Raw genomic sequence first — 15,072 nt, forward strand, 5'->3', positions numbered from 1 at the left:
CAAACAAGGTAAGTGCGTGCTATATTGTAATTGTCTCTAATCGATAATACCTTTATCACCTGATCTTTAATATTAATCTATCCCTAATTTAATTATTCTTCAATGGGTAGATATTGTTGGGTGCCAATACCGCAGAAGGTACAATAAGATTAGGGAAGCTATGTTATTTCAAGCAAAAGTAAACCCTTACAATTGATAACTAGGTGCTTCATAAATCATTTAAGTTGTTAGTTCAAGGAATCTTTTGAATTTTAACCTAGGGTAGGTTTAGTAAAAAGGTGTTGAAATTTTTATTCCGTAGAATTTTAACGTATGTTTAATTTATGAGGTATGATCATCAACTTTTAGGTTTCAATCAATACTCCGTATAAAATGAGGTTTGACTTTGTGTAGTTATACCTTTTATAGATTGTTATACCTTCTATCCGGAATCGATTGATGCAACAAAGTTAAAGCTAAGAATGACACGATTAGCAATTTTACATACTCCGATCCAGCTCTCCAAGTAGGGAAGAAGGGGGTAAACACTAAACAGATTAAACACGGTTCTACACGTACATAAGCAGATGATATGATTGCCTTGTGAACACTATTCTATAACCCTTATAAAAGCCCCAACCACCCTTACTATTCCTAATTTACTGTTCCTTATGAACAGAGAATTGACTTTTATGCCCTCCCCTGCCCTTAGCACCCTTCCCTGATTGACAGGGCTATTTTGGTCTTTTCGCTTTGATATTCATGCTGTTCTGAATGAGCTGACGCGTGGCATTCATCCTCTTTGGTTAGCTAAATCAAGTTTTTCCCTTTCGTTTTTCTTTTTCCTTTTCCTCCATTGAAGCTTACTCCGAGCTTCAAATGAGGGCTCGAAGAGTACTCTGTATTTTATCTCTTCTCCATTACAGCAGCTCCTTGAGGTAAGATCTTTTATCAATTTAATAATCATCTAATATCAATTCGAAAATCTAGGGTACATGTTCAATTTATTTTGGTTGATCTTATGGAGTAATTTTCTCAAATTCGATTACTGAGGTAATTTCATATTCTTTTTGGGTTTTAAGTTCTGTTTGTTTTGATGGGTTTTATTCATAATCAGGTGGGTTTTGTTGATAAAATTAGACTTTTGAGGTGCCGAATGGTGGTTGCTTGATGCCGCTGTTGTTTGGCATTAGATTGTGTTGGTTGCGGTTAGAATGTTACCGTGAAGTGGCGAGGAGTAGCAGTAGTAGTAGTTTATGTGGTTGTGTAGCAGGGGAAATGCGGGGGTGTGCGATTGTGTAGTAGGGGAGATGCGCAGTGGCTGTTGTAGTGTTGGTGATGGTGGTTGATGGGCTGCTTGTGGCTGTTGTTGGGCGTAGGTGGAGAATTAATGGTGGTGCGCGATCGGTGAGGTTTGTGGGCTGATGTTGTTGCAGGGGAGATATTGTGACGTGTGAGAGGGCTGTTTGGGATTTTTGTGAAAGTTTTTGGGGTCTAAAGTTTGTAATTGTGATGTGTTTTTTTTATTTTATTTTATTTTTTTAATTTTGGTATTTTTTGTTTGAAAATGCGTTCGGATAATTGATCGTTGTTTTCCTTAAATCGACACCGTTTTGTTATTAATCTAAAGTTTTAATCTTTAATATTGCAGATTAATTGGAGTGGAGTTTTGCTAGCTTTTTTTGGGTTTTTGAAATTTAATGGGGTCAAGAATTTGCATGAACACGTCTTGTGGGGCAAATTCTACAGTCTGATGAAAGAAAGGCAAAGGCTGGGAATTGAAATCTGGTGAAATTGCTGATCTGTGTTTCAACTGCAGGTAACCCCATTTTGCTAATCTTAAATTTGTTTTATTCAATAGTTACCGCCGTTTTTTTGCATTGATATGTAATGTTTTCAAGTAATTCAATTATACCTTGGGATTATTTGCATTATTGGGTTAGTTATGGCTCTTTATTTTTTTAAAAAAATTTAGACGAGCTTAATCCGAAAGGTAGCTCAATGAGCTAAAGAGACGTGAACTTAAGTACTTGTTTTTCATATTAGCTTTGGTGTGATTAGTGCTGACCTCTGGGAGAACGCTATATGCTCCGGAGAATGGGGTTTGGAACATGTCTAAGCAACAAATTTAGCACCTATTTAACAAATGTAGGACTAAAGTTCAAGCTTTTTTTATACTCAACTAAAGTTCAAACTTTGCAATTAGATGATAAACCTTATTATTGTTGATTGAGTTAGCCTTGATTTCTTATTGGTGTGTTTCCTTTTAGGTTTCTATCAAGCCTTTCTCAAAATTTTTGTTTTTGCTAAACCAGTTTCCAACACTAATAGTTGCAACCTAATCAAACGGTGCAGGGACTCGGCTGGTTATGATCTAGCTAAAAGGTTCTGCCACAAGTTTACACATCTATCTCCTGTATGGTACGATCTTAAGAGGTATGCTCTGGTGAACACATTTTGCAATTTGCAAGCTAGCTCTTATACTCAATAGATGACAATTGCTGTGCTCTTATATTATTTCCTCTTCTAAATACTTTGATTTCCTTGGGTGCAATACAAATTAATTTATATGTTTTTATCTGCATTTTTTTCCTCTTTTGCGTGTGTAAGAGATGAAGAGAAAGGAAAAGAGAGGATTTTTTTTTTTTTTTTTTTTTTTTTTTTTTTTTTTTTTGGAGTCTTCTTGTTGACAATGATTTTGTAAGTATTTGAACCTTTTTTAAAAAAAAGTTATTTTACATGTGGTCAGTCAAGGGACAAAGTTAGTTCTCGAGGGAAGACACAATGCTGATACAGGATGGATGTCTGAGCTTAGATTGAGAGGAAATGCTCAGGTAACAGGCCAGCTTATTGTACTTGGATGAAAATTTCATATTGCAGAGTCATGCATTCAAATTTCTTTCTGCATGTCACTTCATCTTTTCCGCCCAGCATACTTTTTTGTATCAGGATTAATAATTAAGTGCCTATAGCAACTATAATGAAACTGAAATATACATGTATACTATTTGCCTTTGTCTTTGTGAGTAGATTCTCTCCCCACTTATTTATTCTTTTTGGATTGTCTAAGTTAATAGGATGATCTGTTTTCTTGAATGAACTTTGACTATTGATGTGTAAATTTTACGAAGAGTAGTCCTTGAAGCAGTGCCAAAGGATCTGCTCAGAAACAAGAAACAAAGGGACAAAGCTATTGACCTGCTTATAACAGAGTGCAAGTAAGCATATTATTCTGAATTTTGTTCTTTTTAGCAAGGGTATAACAATAAAATCAACCACAGTTTGATATATTTGTGATTTTAGCCTTTAGTAAATCTATGTGACAACTGTCTCCGGACATGTTAACAAGGTTATGTAACGTGAGTACGTGACTATAATTTTGTGATGGGGGATTGATTTGTTTGTTGTGTTATTGGGTGAATAGGAACCAGTGTTGTTCTTGAAGCCAACATCATCATACTTGGAAAATGGAGGAACCATTGAAATCCCAGCTTCAATGCAGCAAGTTTGGTATGAAGCTGAGCTTGCTGTTGTTATTGGCAAGAAAGCTCGCGATGTTTCTGGATCTCAGGCCTTGGATTGCGTTGGAGGTTTGTCTCTCTTCGCCTTCTTACTCTTTTACTCTCTTTATATATAATAGGCCGCATTTGATTGAAGTTTAATCATTGAGAAATATGGTGAAAATGAACGCAACCTGCTATACCATTATCTATTTTAGAATAATTGACACGCATTGACTTTTTGCACGATTTATATATTAACTTAACTGTAGTTTTTTTTTTATTATTTTATTTAAACAGTGATTATGACTCAAATAGATATTAACACAAATTTTCATTATATTAACACAAATTTTCATAATATTAAAAAAAAAAACTTATTATTTCTATAAAAGTTTTTACCAATGTTTAATTATAGTTAACGATAATAGTTGTTAGCCATTTGACAAAATGAAAATGCAATTTTCATTTCTGGTTTAATAATCAATGTTAATTGATTCATTTGATTGGGATCTAAATCTAATTTTATAAAATGAATTTTGGTAAGTCATGAAATGACTGGGGTCTTTTTGGAGTTTTGGACTGACCACTGTGCTCAGGCCCATCAGGTTAATTGGCAGCCCAAAACCCATTTTTAATCCATAGGAGTATAAATGTGGGAGAATTGACTAAAGAAAATTACTTGCACTGTTTTGGAGCTTTCAATTTTTTTTTTTTTTTTTTTTGACACATTTGGAGCTTTAAATTAAATGTACAATAATAAGTAATATAGAATCACTATTAAAAAGTCTGTCACAAAGCAATTAGCAATGAGATTTGATGACAAGCTCAATATTGTATGGTGAATACTCTGAATTTTTTCTAACTCGAAATAATACTCCTAGATCACAATTGATTTAGTTCGTTATTATGAATGTAATTGAAATTTCATACTCCATAATACCGTGACTATCTCTTGTACTACGTATGTTTTCATGTATAATTGTCTTTTGGGGAAGGGGTACGAGAAACATGTGACATCATACACATACTATTTAAGAGCATACGAGTAATTCGTAGGAAGAGTGAAAGTAGTCCACTTAAAACTTTTTCAACATCCTTTTGAATTAGAATCCTTCTTTAGTATCCTAATGATCTAAAACTACAATTGTTCTTAATTTGGAAAGAAAGCTAATTGCAGTGATCTTGACTTTTCAAGTTATGCTCTTGGACTTGATATGACAGCAAAGGAACTCCAAGCTACTATCAATGTAATGTACTCATTTTTTAACATTAACTAATTATAACATCAACTTCTATTTCTATCAAATATCAGATTGGAAATTAATTATATTAACATAAAAGGTTCCTGTCATGAAATTCTGTAACAAACTTTCAGATGCTGCTCTAACTTTATGTTTCACATTTTCTTCTGGCTGCTAGCTAAGGGACTCGACACGCTTGCACCCATCAGTGAAATGGTAAGATATGATTTGAATAAATACATTCATGTTTTCAAACTCTCTTATATCGAATTCAATACATTATTAGGACATGATATGGCAGGATTATTTATCTTTGGTTTGTCAATTCCCTGCAGATCCCCAAAACTGCAGTGCCTGATCCTCATGACTTGGAGTTGTGGCTAAAGGTTGGTCTATCAGACCTTATTTGCTGTGTTTTTTTAGTTAACTCTGTAATGTATGCGTACTATCCTTGTTTGTGATTGATTGAATAAGATTTAAAGGGCTAGGGAGGAGAGAGAAATGTGTATATATATATATATATATATATATATATATATATATATATATATATATATATATATACATATACATATATATATATATATATATATATATATATATATATATACATATATATATATATATATATATATATATATATATATATATATATATATATAAAGGTCAGAAGAGAAATATATAGAGTAATAAAGAAAAAACATGGCCGAGAGAGAGAGAGAGTGATAAAGAAAGAGATGGGTCGGAGGAAAAACAAAGAAAGTGAGGTTTGAGCAAAGAGGAAGATAGAGAGAAGCTGAGAGATATAAAGGGGCAAGGAGGAGAGAGGTAAAGAGAGGGGGGAGGGGGAAGAGAGGGGGAGGGTCATACTTAGTCTGAGAGAGAGGGAGAATGAGGGGGGGGGGGTGATAATTCTAAGGACGAGAATTGAAGCACTTTGATCAGCAGTAGTTCTAAAGAAAGGAAGGATGTGCATTTTGTAAAGAATTCGAGTGAACAGAAGAAATCCTTAGAAGGAATTAAGATCCTCCTTGCAAAAGACAGATCTTCAGAGAGTGGCTACAATAATACTGGACAAAGTAGGAACTGGACTGATGGCTGTCGGATATGGATTACATACCACCCTGTGTATGAAGCTTGGCATGTTTGTAACACTTTGCAGCAACCAGCCTAGATTTATCGGTTGGAAAGAAAATCTGCTCAACTTAAAGTGATGTTATTAGTTGGTTATATCTGATGCATGATTTTGAGTTAGTTTGAGTGAAGATGGCGACACTATTCATAATATGACTATCATATGTATTCATTTTTTAGGGAGGAATTGGAAAAACAGAGAGGGCTCATGAAAGATATAGGAAGCTGCAAGAACAAGGGAAAACTAAGCAAGTAGAGATAGACTTAAGTTTTAGGATTATATTCTCAACTTTGATGTCAAATACTTATATTGTTTGTGTGTTTTGTACTGTCTGCACTTCTTATAGAAGCAGGATCCTGATGATTTTGAAATCTCATGATGGTTTGATGACATCCTTTACCCTTTTGACTGTCCCAGCTTAATTATTGAATTACCTATATTTTCTGAATGATAAGGATATAAGATTATCATAAATAAGTTGGGTTAATACTTATATTGTTTGTGTGTTGTGTACTATAGTATTGTTTGATGATTGTTTCATAATTTGTGCTCTGTGGCTTGAGTTGTGATATGTGAAGATGTCTTTGTTAATCACCTTATATTGTTTTCACAATCTACTCTTCCAATATTCTATATCATATTAATGAAGTTTGTAAAGAGTGTACGAGTGATTTATTAATATTTTAAAGTGTGAAGAATTTTATGTGATTTTTGGAGCCTAATTGAATTAAGCACAAATTTGAGCTTACTAAAGTACAAGTAAAATTAAACTCAGTTTAGTCATGTCGGTATACAGATGATGAATTCATGTCATGTGTAGGGGGGCAGCATCACGCAGTTGCTATCTAAGTTACATCACTGATTTTTAATCTGCCCACAGCTACTACTTCTCAAGAAAGTCATTTTTATGGATATCAAGATGTAAAATTAGGGTAATTTAACGGGGGGGAGGCAAAAGCAGCTTGTACTTCAGAAATTTAAGGACCCTAATTTTACAGCAGCTTGTACTTCAGAAATTATATAGAGTTTTGTCTGGGTGTTTAAATTAATATAGTCTTAAGACTCTTGGTTCAGCTAACTATACTAGAAATTTTTTCAAAAAAAAAAAAAAACACACACACACACACCCTATACTAGAATAAGTTGATCCATTCCATGTATTTTTGCTTCTTGTATCCTTCCATTAAACCTTTATCTGGTTAAATATGCTATCAAAAATAGTGACCTGCCAGCTCTTCATGTACAGACCAAAATTATGCTATCAAAAAGTTTTTGAATTGTTTTTTTTTTGTTCTTTGTTGTGCTTATAGTTCCAAATTCTTGCAGATTTATGTGTTTGCGCTGATGGTGGGGTTGAATGTTCAAGAAAATGAAAATATTGCAGATATGTGTTTATTTTACGGCTGAATTGCAATGGAATGGTTGGATAGTCAAAGCTGTAAGAGTTAGCACCAACATGATTCCGAGTTCTTACATTCATTTATGTGTATGTTATGCCTATTTTTTCTGTTATGAATAGTATTTTTGTAGGGTTCTTGAAAAATGGTGTAAACTCAAATTTGTGTGTTGATATAGGCTTTTATTCTGTTTTTTTTTTCTTTTTTTTTTTTGGGCTCAAAATCATGAATCTAATTTTTAAGAGCTGAATAACATAATACGAAGTACATAGTTATTGAAATATTTGTCATATATTCTAAAGTTATGAGAGTTTTTAGCAGGTAAATTTGTTACTTAATTGATGTTTCAAGCAAGAACTTCAAATGATTTTTGGAGCCTAATTTGACAATTCTAATAATGGAGTTGAGTGTGGTTGCTTCGTCGAGTGCTCTTCCCAGTTCACCTGGCTGTTAGCCTACCAAACACTTGCAATGATTCAAGTATCAGTTATTCAACAATATATTGAGAGAGGGATGGGAAAAAAGTAATGTAAAATGTGTATTCATGTAAAAAGTTACAATAAAAGATAAAAGAATACACAATATATTTAGAGGGGGAGGGGGAAAAAGTACAACCTAAAATTTATAAATTCATTATTGTTAACAAGTATGACTTCCGTCACATTTTGCTAATCGGAGCATGTTAAAAACTTTATGTGATCAATCATTTTTAAATTTCAACTAACTACTCATGTTATAATTAATGAATATCCTAAGATAATTATTTACTTAGCATCATCATCAACTGATTTATTAGCTTGCAATAAGTATCAAAAGCATTTTTTGAAGATATCTTGCAGTATGAAATAGTACAGTTAGAATATTATGTCAATCTAAAAGAGGATTCAAGGGGTTTCCAAAAAAAAAAAAAGGATTCAAGGCAAGAAGGAGAAGGAGAAGGAGATGGATTTATTTGAAATAAGTGCTAAAAGCAGAGATTGGGAGAAGAGTAAAGCATGTTCACATTTACTGAATTTAGCTGAACTGAGCTGAGTTGAGCTGAACTGATTGATTTATTTGAAATAAGTGCTAAAAGGAGAGATTAGAAGGAGATGGATTTATTTGAAATAAACTTATTGATTATCTCATTGTGATTGATTATCTCATAGTGAACATGAATTATATAAAAGCACTATTAACAAAGATATTGTGCTAGATTGAGAAGGGAGGGGGGGGGGGAGGGTCTAGGAGAAAAGAATGAAGTAATTGATCCCTCTGTCTCTCTCAGCTTCTCTCTATCTCCATCTTTCTTCCGACCTCCCTCTCTTAATCTCAATAAGTATATGTATTATATACAATATACTTAAATTAGGAGTCTAACCACACTTGTCTATGTTCATTTTAATTTGAGTAAGGGTTGGTATTAACACATTAAACTGATGCAAGCAACTTCCCTTTTACTAATCCTCCAATCGCCTTGATCGCACCACCCTGTTTGTCAATCCTTCCATCACTTTGATCACACCACCCAGTTTTTCAATCCTCCACTTAAACCTCCAATTGCCTTGATCGCACCACCCATTTTGCCAATCCTCCAATCACCTTGATCGTTCCACCCAGTTTTCCCATCCTCCAATCACCTTGATTGCACCACCCAATTTGCCAATCCTCCAATCGCCCTAATCGCACCACCCAGTTTGTTAATCATCTAATCTCCTTTATCGCATCATCCAGTTTGCCAATTCCCCATTCACAACACCTAATTTACCAATCCTTTAATCACACACTCACTGGCTCACATTGATGTAATTTGTACTTTTCAATGATTTTAATCAACTTACCCATATATTACATTAATTCCTTAGCAGCACAATCTATTCTATCATATTTCAACTTTGATCAACGCCAACATCTATACCTAACTTGTTACAAATAATAAAACGTTATAAATAATCTACACATATATCATCGCATAATTGCACATTAATCACCAAGGATAGATCACCAAATTGGGGGACTGCGCGACTCCAGTTTTAATTCAAGCATTAGTTATGCGCAATTTAGGTGATGAGGATCAAGCCTGATGATTAAAGAAAGAAAGGAATACTCGAGGATGTTCACCAAAAAAACAAGACTGTATTCAAGAAAATATTAGGGAACAGTTGTAATGATTTGATTAGTTGATGATAAAGCCATTACAATGCTAAAACTATATTAATAACTCATTTCGTACAATCTTTCTGTTATAACAAAATGCTAAATATCTCGCCAATCATTCCCCTTAATAACATGCTCATATGCCTTCAGCATGCCATCCGATGTTGCCCACTCTAGCCTCTATGTTTGCATCATTATGTACTATAACTAAAGTGATCATTAGCAAAATTAAAATACATTAACACATAAAATACGACTAATTACACACTAATCACGAGACGAAATCACATTGGGGGACCGCGCGCGTAGCGCGCGGGCCAACAACTAGTATTCTAGAAATACTACTTTGTTAGTAATGTAATGCGTTGCGTTATACCAAGAGTACAAAGTTAGCTAAGAAGCTGTTGATCTTCAGTTGATAATTAATAAGCTTACGACTTTACGAATGAATAGCAAGATTAATACAAATACCAACAGCTAATAAGTAATAAGCCAATAAGTTTATAATATGGTCTTACTAACTTTTATTTGGTGGGACAATTCCTCTAATTAAAAATAGCAAGCATAACTTGTTACTTCAAACTTACTTGCATTTAATTATCATTTTTCTACTCTCAACAACTGATTTCTCAAATGGGTCAAAAATACCCATTACCATTTTTATTCATTCTCTTCCTTCTATTTTTTCTTTTGTAGAACAAAAGTTTTTCCTTGCTTTTTATCAACCTTACTTTCCTAGCATGGTTACACCATCTCCAACTACCTGGTATAATTTCTCACATTTTTAATTAAAAATTATCCAATAATTAGTAGCCGTATCACCAACAACTAATATCATATGATAATTGATACTATACTTAGTCGATCGATTCACGTATATTATATAAATATATATTATAAAATACAACGTACTTCGTATAAATATATATTATAAAATACAACGTACTTCGTATAATATTACTGTATTAGTACTATAGTGTGTTAGTATGAACCTGCTACTTGGTAGTCATTGGTACACGACAGGAAAGCAGACAAAATATGTATAAACTATGGTTTGCGTAAACTAACCAAGAAAAATAAGATATTTTCATTAATAGTTTAGTTGCATGTAGCCGACTATAGTGCCATTGAGCCAGTAAATAATCTAAGGGCCTGTTCTAATTGACTGAACTGAGCTGAACTGAACTGAATTTATTGGAGTTGAACTGAACTGAATTGAATATTTTATGAGAGAAGGAAATTAAGATAAGAATTGAATTGAACTGAATTGAACTGAACTTATTGAAACTGAACTGAAAATAAGCTGAAGAAAATAAGCCCTTAATATCATAGGTAGATTTAATTAATATAGTGTCTAGAAGAGAATATAAATTATTACTCCCTGATAGTAAGTCTACATTAGTCGTTTAATTGGACGATATTGTCAACTTTGTCATATATCAACAGATGTTACACATACAATAATCGAACATATCCATTTCATCTGTATTAAGATTGAATCTGATTTGTATCACTTTTTGTTTTTGTTTGACGTCTTTTTTTGAATATCACCGCCTTGATTGGGTTGGAGACTTTCTTACTTTGCGATACACTGAAATAATGCATTGCTTGACGTTTGAATTATGATCACTGTACTTGATTTTATGGAGCTTAATTTGTTAATCCGTGATTTTTGGACCGTGAATTGTTAATTACTGCAATATTGAGTTGCCTTCTACTTGAATTAATATTTTTTTAAGGGAGGAGCAGGGGTTGATTGAGTGAAGAGTGAAAGGATGAATTAATTTGCTTTATGATTTTTTGCATTTATAATTTTTACTGTATTGCTTTTATACTTCATAAGTAATTTTTATTGCTTTATTATCAATTATAGGAGTATTTTTTTCCATCACTATATTGATTATGTCGGGAAACATTATCATCACCCGTGACTCTCGTTTGCTTTTATTTTCTGATTTTTCGTTTCCTCATTGTATTCAATTTTTTCCTTTGTGTAATACTTGTATTTCATTATTCTTATGAATCTTACCTATGTTTTGCAAGTGAGGAATGAGGAGTAAAGAGATGGTTAGTCTCTCCATCTCCCCTTTGTGACAGCGTCCGATTTCACATCTCCTCTTGTATAATTGTAAGAGACTTATCTTAGATCTTATGAATCATACCTACTTATAGGTAGCTTAGGAGTACCTTTACCTTATTCCCCTGCTTATAAAATTCTAGCCCGTAAAAATTAGACCCAAAGTAAAAAATATTACTCACATGATGAGTTGAGGATTAAGGTATGATCAAAATTCAAAAACCAAATTACCTTTAATAATAATAATAATAATAATAATAATAATAATATATTTTACATATTTTCAATATTATAATCACCCAAAAGCAAGTTCATTACCATAATCGTCATTGCTAATCTAACTTACACATGCCACTTCTTTGAGTACTTGTGTTATTCTTACACGAGTAGCAAAAGCCAAAAACGCATATGAAATATCCTCACACATGTGCAAATATGTAGTGCCCTGGTGACTAACCCCTAAACCCCCAAAAATAAACAAAAACAAATTCTCAACAACTTTTACTAAACTCCTTTTACCAAATTTATCACCTTTTTGGTTCACCGCTTACCTCATCTATATATTATAACACCCCATTTCTCTCACTCTCCTCAAACCCATTACTTCATCAAATCTACTCTTCTTCTATCCCTATTTTCTTAAACCCCCACAAAAAAAAAAAAAAAAAAAAAAAAAAAAAAAGAAAAGAAAAAAACCATAACTTAAAACTTCACAATTACCACCACACATATATAGATCATAACAATGGAAACAATGCAAATGCAAATCTTTTTGGGCATGGTGGCCATATTATCGGTCTACATGTTATGGTTCTCTCAGCTGTGTCGACGTTTAAGTACTGGTCCAAACCTCTTGCCTCTAGTAGGAAGTCTACCATATCTGTTCAAAAATCGAAATCGACTCCATGATTGGATTGCGAGTAACCTCCGGCGGACTAGTGGGGCCGCCACGTACCAAACATGTACCATAGCCATACCTTTCTTGGCATACAAGCAAGGGTTCTACACGGTTACGTGTCATCCAAAAAACATTGAGCACATCCTCCGAACCCGGTTCGATAATTACCCTAAGGGCCCACAATGGCAAGCAGCTTTCCATGATTTACTAGGCCAAGGTATTTTTAACAGTGATGGTGAAACTTGGCTTTTACAACGTAAAACTGCTGCTCTTGAGTTTACTACAAGAACCCTACGTCAAGCCATGAACCGGTGGGTTAACCGGACTATCCGAACCCGGCTTTGGAAGATTCTAGGAACAGCTGAAGATGAAAAAAAACCGATTGATTTACAAGACTTGCTTCTTAGACTTACTTTTGATAATATTTGTGGGTTGACTTTTGGGAAAGACCCGATGACTTTGTCACCAGGTCTACCCGATAACCCGTTTGCCTCGGCTTTTGACTCCGCTACCGAATCTACCCTCCAGAGGCTACTATACCCTGGTTTTCTATGGAGGTTAAAAAAGGTATTTCAAGTTGGAGCTGAAAAAAGGTTACAAAAAAGTTTACAAGTTGTGGAAAATTACATGTCAGGTGCACTCAATGCAAGAAAAGAGAACCCTTCTGATGATTTACTTTCAAGGTTTATGAATAAGAGAGATCAAAACGGTAACGTTTTTGCTGATGATGTGCTAAAACGCATCGCTTTGAACTTTGTCCTAGCTGGACGTGACACATCATCAGTGGCCTTGAGTTGGTTTTTCTGGTTAGTGATGAATCACCCTGAGGTTGAGGCAAAGATCATCGATGAGATATCGACGGTGTTAAATCAGACACGTGGCGATGATCCGGGTAAGTGGGTTCGTGAACCACTAGAGTTTGATGAGGCTGATAAACTTGTTTATCTTAAAGCAGCGTTAGCTGAGACTTTACGATTATACCCTTCTGTGCCGGAGGATTTCAAGTACGTTGTAAACGACGACGTATTGCCAGATGGGACTATTGTTCCTGCGGGGTCCACGGTGACGTACTCGATTTACTCCGTAGGAAGAATGAAAACTATATGGGGAGAGGATTGCATGGAGTTCAGACCTGAAAGGTGGTTAAGTGAACCGGTATCCGGTTCTGGATACCGGTTTGAACCGCCTAAGGATGGTTATAAGTTTGTGGCGTTTAATGCGGGTCCTAGGACTTGTTTAGGGAAAGAATTGGCTTACTTACAGATGAAATCTGTGGCTTCTGCTGTGTTGCTCCGGTACCGGCTACAGCCGGTTCCCGGTCATCGTGTCGAGCAAAAGATGTCCTTGACTTTGTTCATGAAACATGGACTCAAGGTGTATGTTGAGCCTAGAGAGCTCAAGTGTGGTGCGGGTGGCATTGCTACTTGTGCATAGCGATATTGGGGGCATTTTCGTCTTTTCAAGTGTTCAAAGAAGTTTCATTTTATCATTATACTCATAAAATGTGCATTTTTAATTTTAATATTTACATTTGTGTATGTTTACTAGTGTTTTGATTTGTATTATTGTTGTTACTATTCTATTGAATTAAAGTTCTTAAAATGAGATTCATTTGTATCTAGAAAATTGTTGTTTAAGGGATATATGTTTTGATGACTTCGTATGTAATACAATGTACTCGTATACAATTACTTTTACTATCTACGTTAACTATTATGTGCAACTTTAAGGTATTATTTGTGAGATATAAAATATTCCAAAATTGCACATAACATTCAACGGAGGTAGTATAAAGAGTGGAGATGTACAATGTCCCCTCTAAATGAGTTCGGATGCTCTTGTGATACAGATGAATGATAGGAAGTAAATAAAAATATGGCTGAAACTTGCTCATGCTTTCAAATACTTTGTATTACGTAGTAAGATCATACTTAAAACTTTATAAAGATCCGAGAGACTCGCAATCAATTAAATAGTCCAATAATTCATAGTTTCAGTGATACAATGGATAGATGTAATGCTATTTTCCAAGTTTTGTAATATCACATTAATAAGTAACACCTTGAATGGTTTTCGTTTGTGACGGTACTTCAAATGACTAGTGGTACATACATTGGTACTTAAAGGTGCATCAGTGCCCATACGATGAGGTATCTGAGCTTGAACAGAAAGGATTTCTTACTCACTCTGTACGTAATACTCGGTTCGGAATTTCACGTTAGCTGACTCCAAATCATTTTGGGACTAAAGCTTTGTTGTTGTTGTTGCCGGAATATGATATGGTGTGGAAATCCCATTTTATGTGAATTTGCGAAGAAGTTAGCAAATTCACAAGGTAACATTAATTAACATGATAATCAGGCATAGTTTAAGTCAATGGACAACTTCACCCATATAATTTGGCATAATTTTTTATGCAACTGCATAACTTCATTAGTCCAACCAGCAGATAGAATAATTTTAGTTTGGAGTTGTCAAATTTTCGCAACTAATAAAGCACCTAACTAACAGCTTCAGAAAGACACTGAAAGTTGATTTCTTGGTAGTGCAAAAGTTAGTTGCTGACTTGTAGACTGGGGTTGATAAAACAAGTCCAACTTCAGAAGCCATATCTTATATATGTATGCCCCAACCAATGGAGCAATAGCACTAGCTTAAATTCCTGCCTATTTTTCCGTGCATCATTTTTCCCATGGAATATAATTT

At 34.2% G+C, this 15,072-nt stretch overlaps 1 protein-coding gene and 1 long non-coding RNA gene across 4 annotated transcripts; both read left to right on the top strand.

The window, feature by feature from the left end:
- The first annotated feature begins 958 nt into the window (after positions 1–958).
- On the top strand, positions 959–7,787 carry LOC145571654 (uncharacterized). 3 transcript variants are annotated; one of them, XR_014096605.1, is made up of 9 exons: positions 959–1,798; positions 2,335–2,415; positions 2,729–2,813; positions 3,116–3,197; positions 3,404–3,569; positions 4,660–4,729; positions 4,902–4,939; positions 5,059–5,109; positions 7,185–7,787. It is a non-coding gene; the product is annotated as an uncharacterized LOC145571654 (long non-coding RNA). The 3 variants fall into 3 exon arrangements; XR_014096607.1 differs by having other exon boundaries at positions 4,678–4,729; XR_014096606.1 differs by lacking the exon at positions 7,185–7,787 and adding an exon at positions 6,038–6,109.
- Positions 7,788–12,114: 4,327 nt separating this feature from the next.
- On the top strand, positions 12,115–14,048 carry LOC145571656 (cytochrome P450 86A1-like). Its single transcript, XM_081630681.1, has one exon. The coding sequence runs from the start codon at positions 12,214–12,216 to the stop codon at positions 13,798–13,800; it is 1,587 nt and encodes a 528-aa protein (XP_081486807.1). The 5' UTR covers positions 12,115–12,213; the 3' UTR covers positions 13,801–14,048.
- Positions 14,049–15,072: the final 1,024 nt, after the last annotated feature.

This window comes from Chenopodium album, chromosome 12 (genome assembly GCF_948465745.1).
Source record: "Chenopodium album chromosome 12, dcCheAlbu1.1, whole genome shotgun sequence".
In the NCBI taxonomy this organism is placed as follows: Eukaryota; Viridiplantae; Streptophyta; class Magnoliopsida; order Caryophyllales; family Amaranthaceae; genus Chenopodium; species Chenopodium album.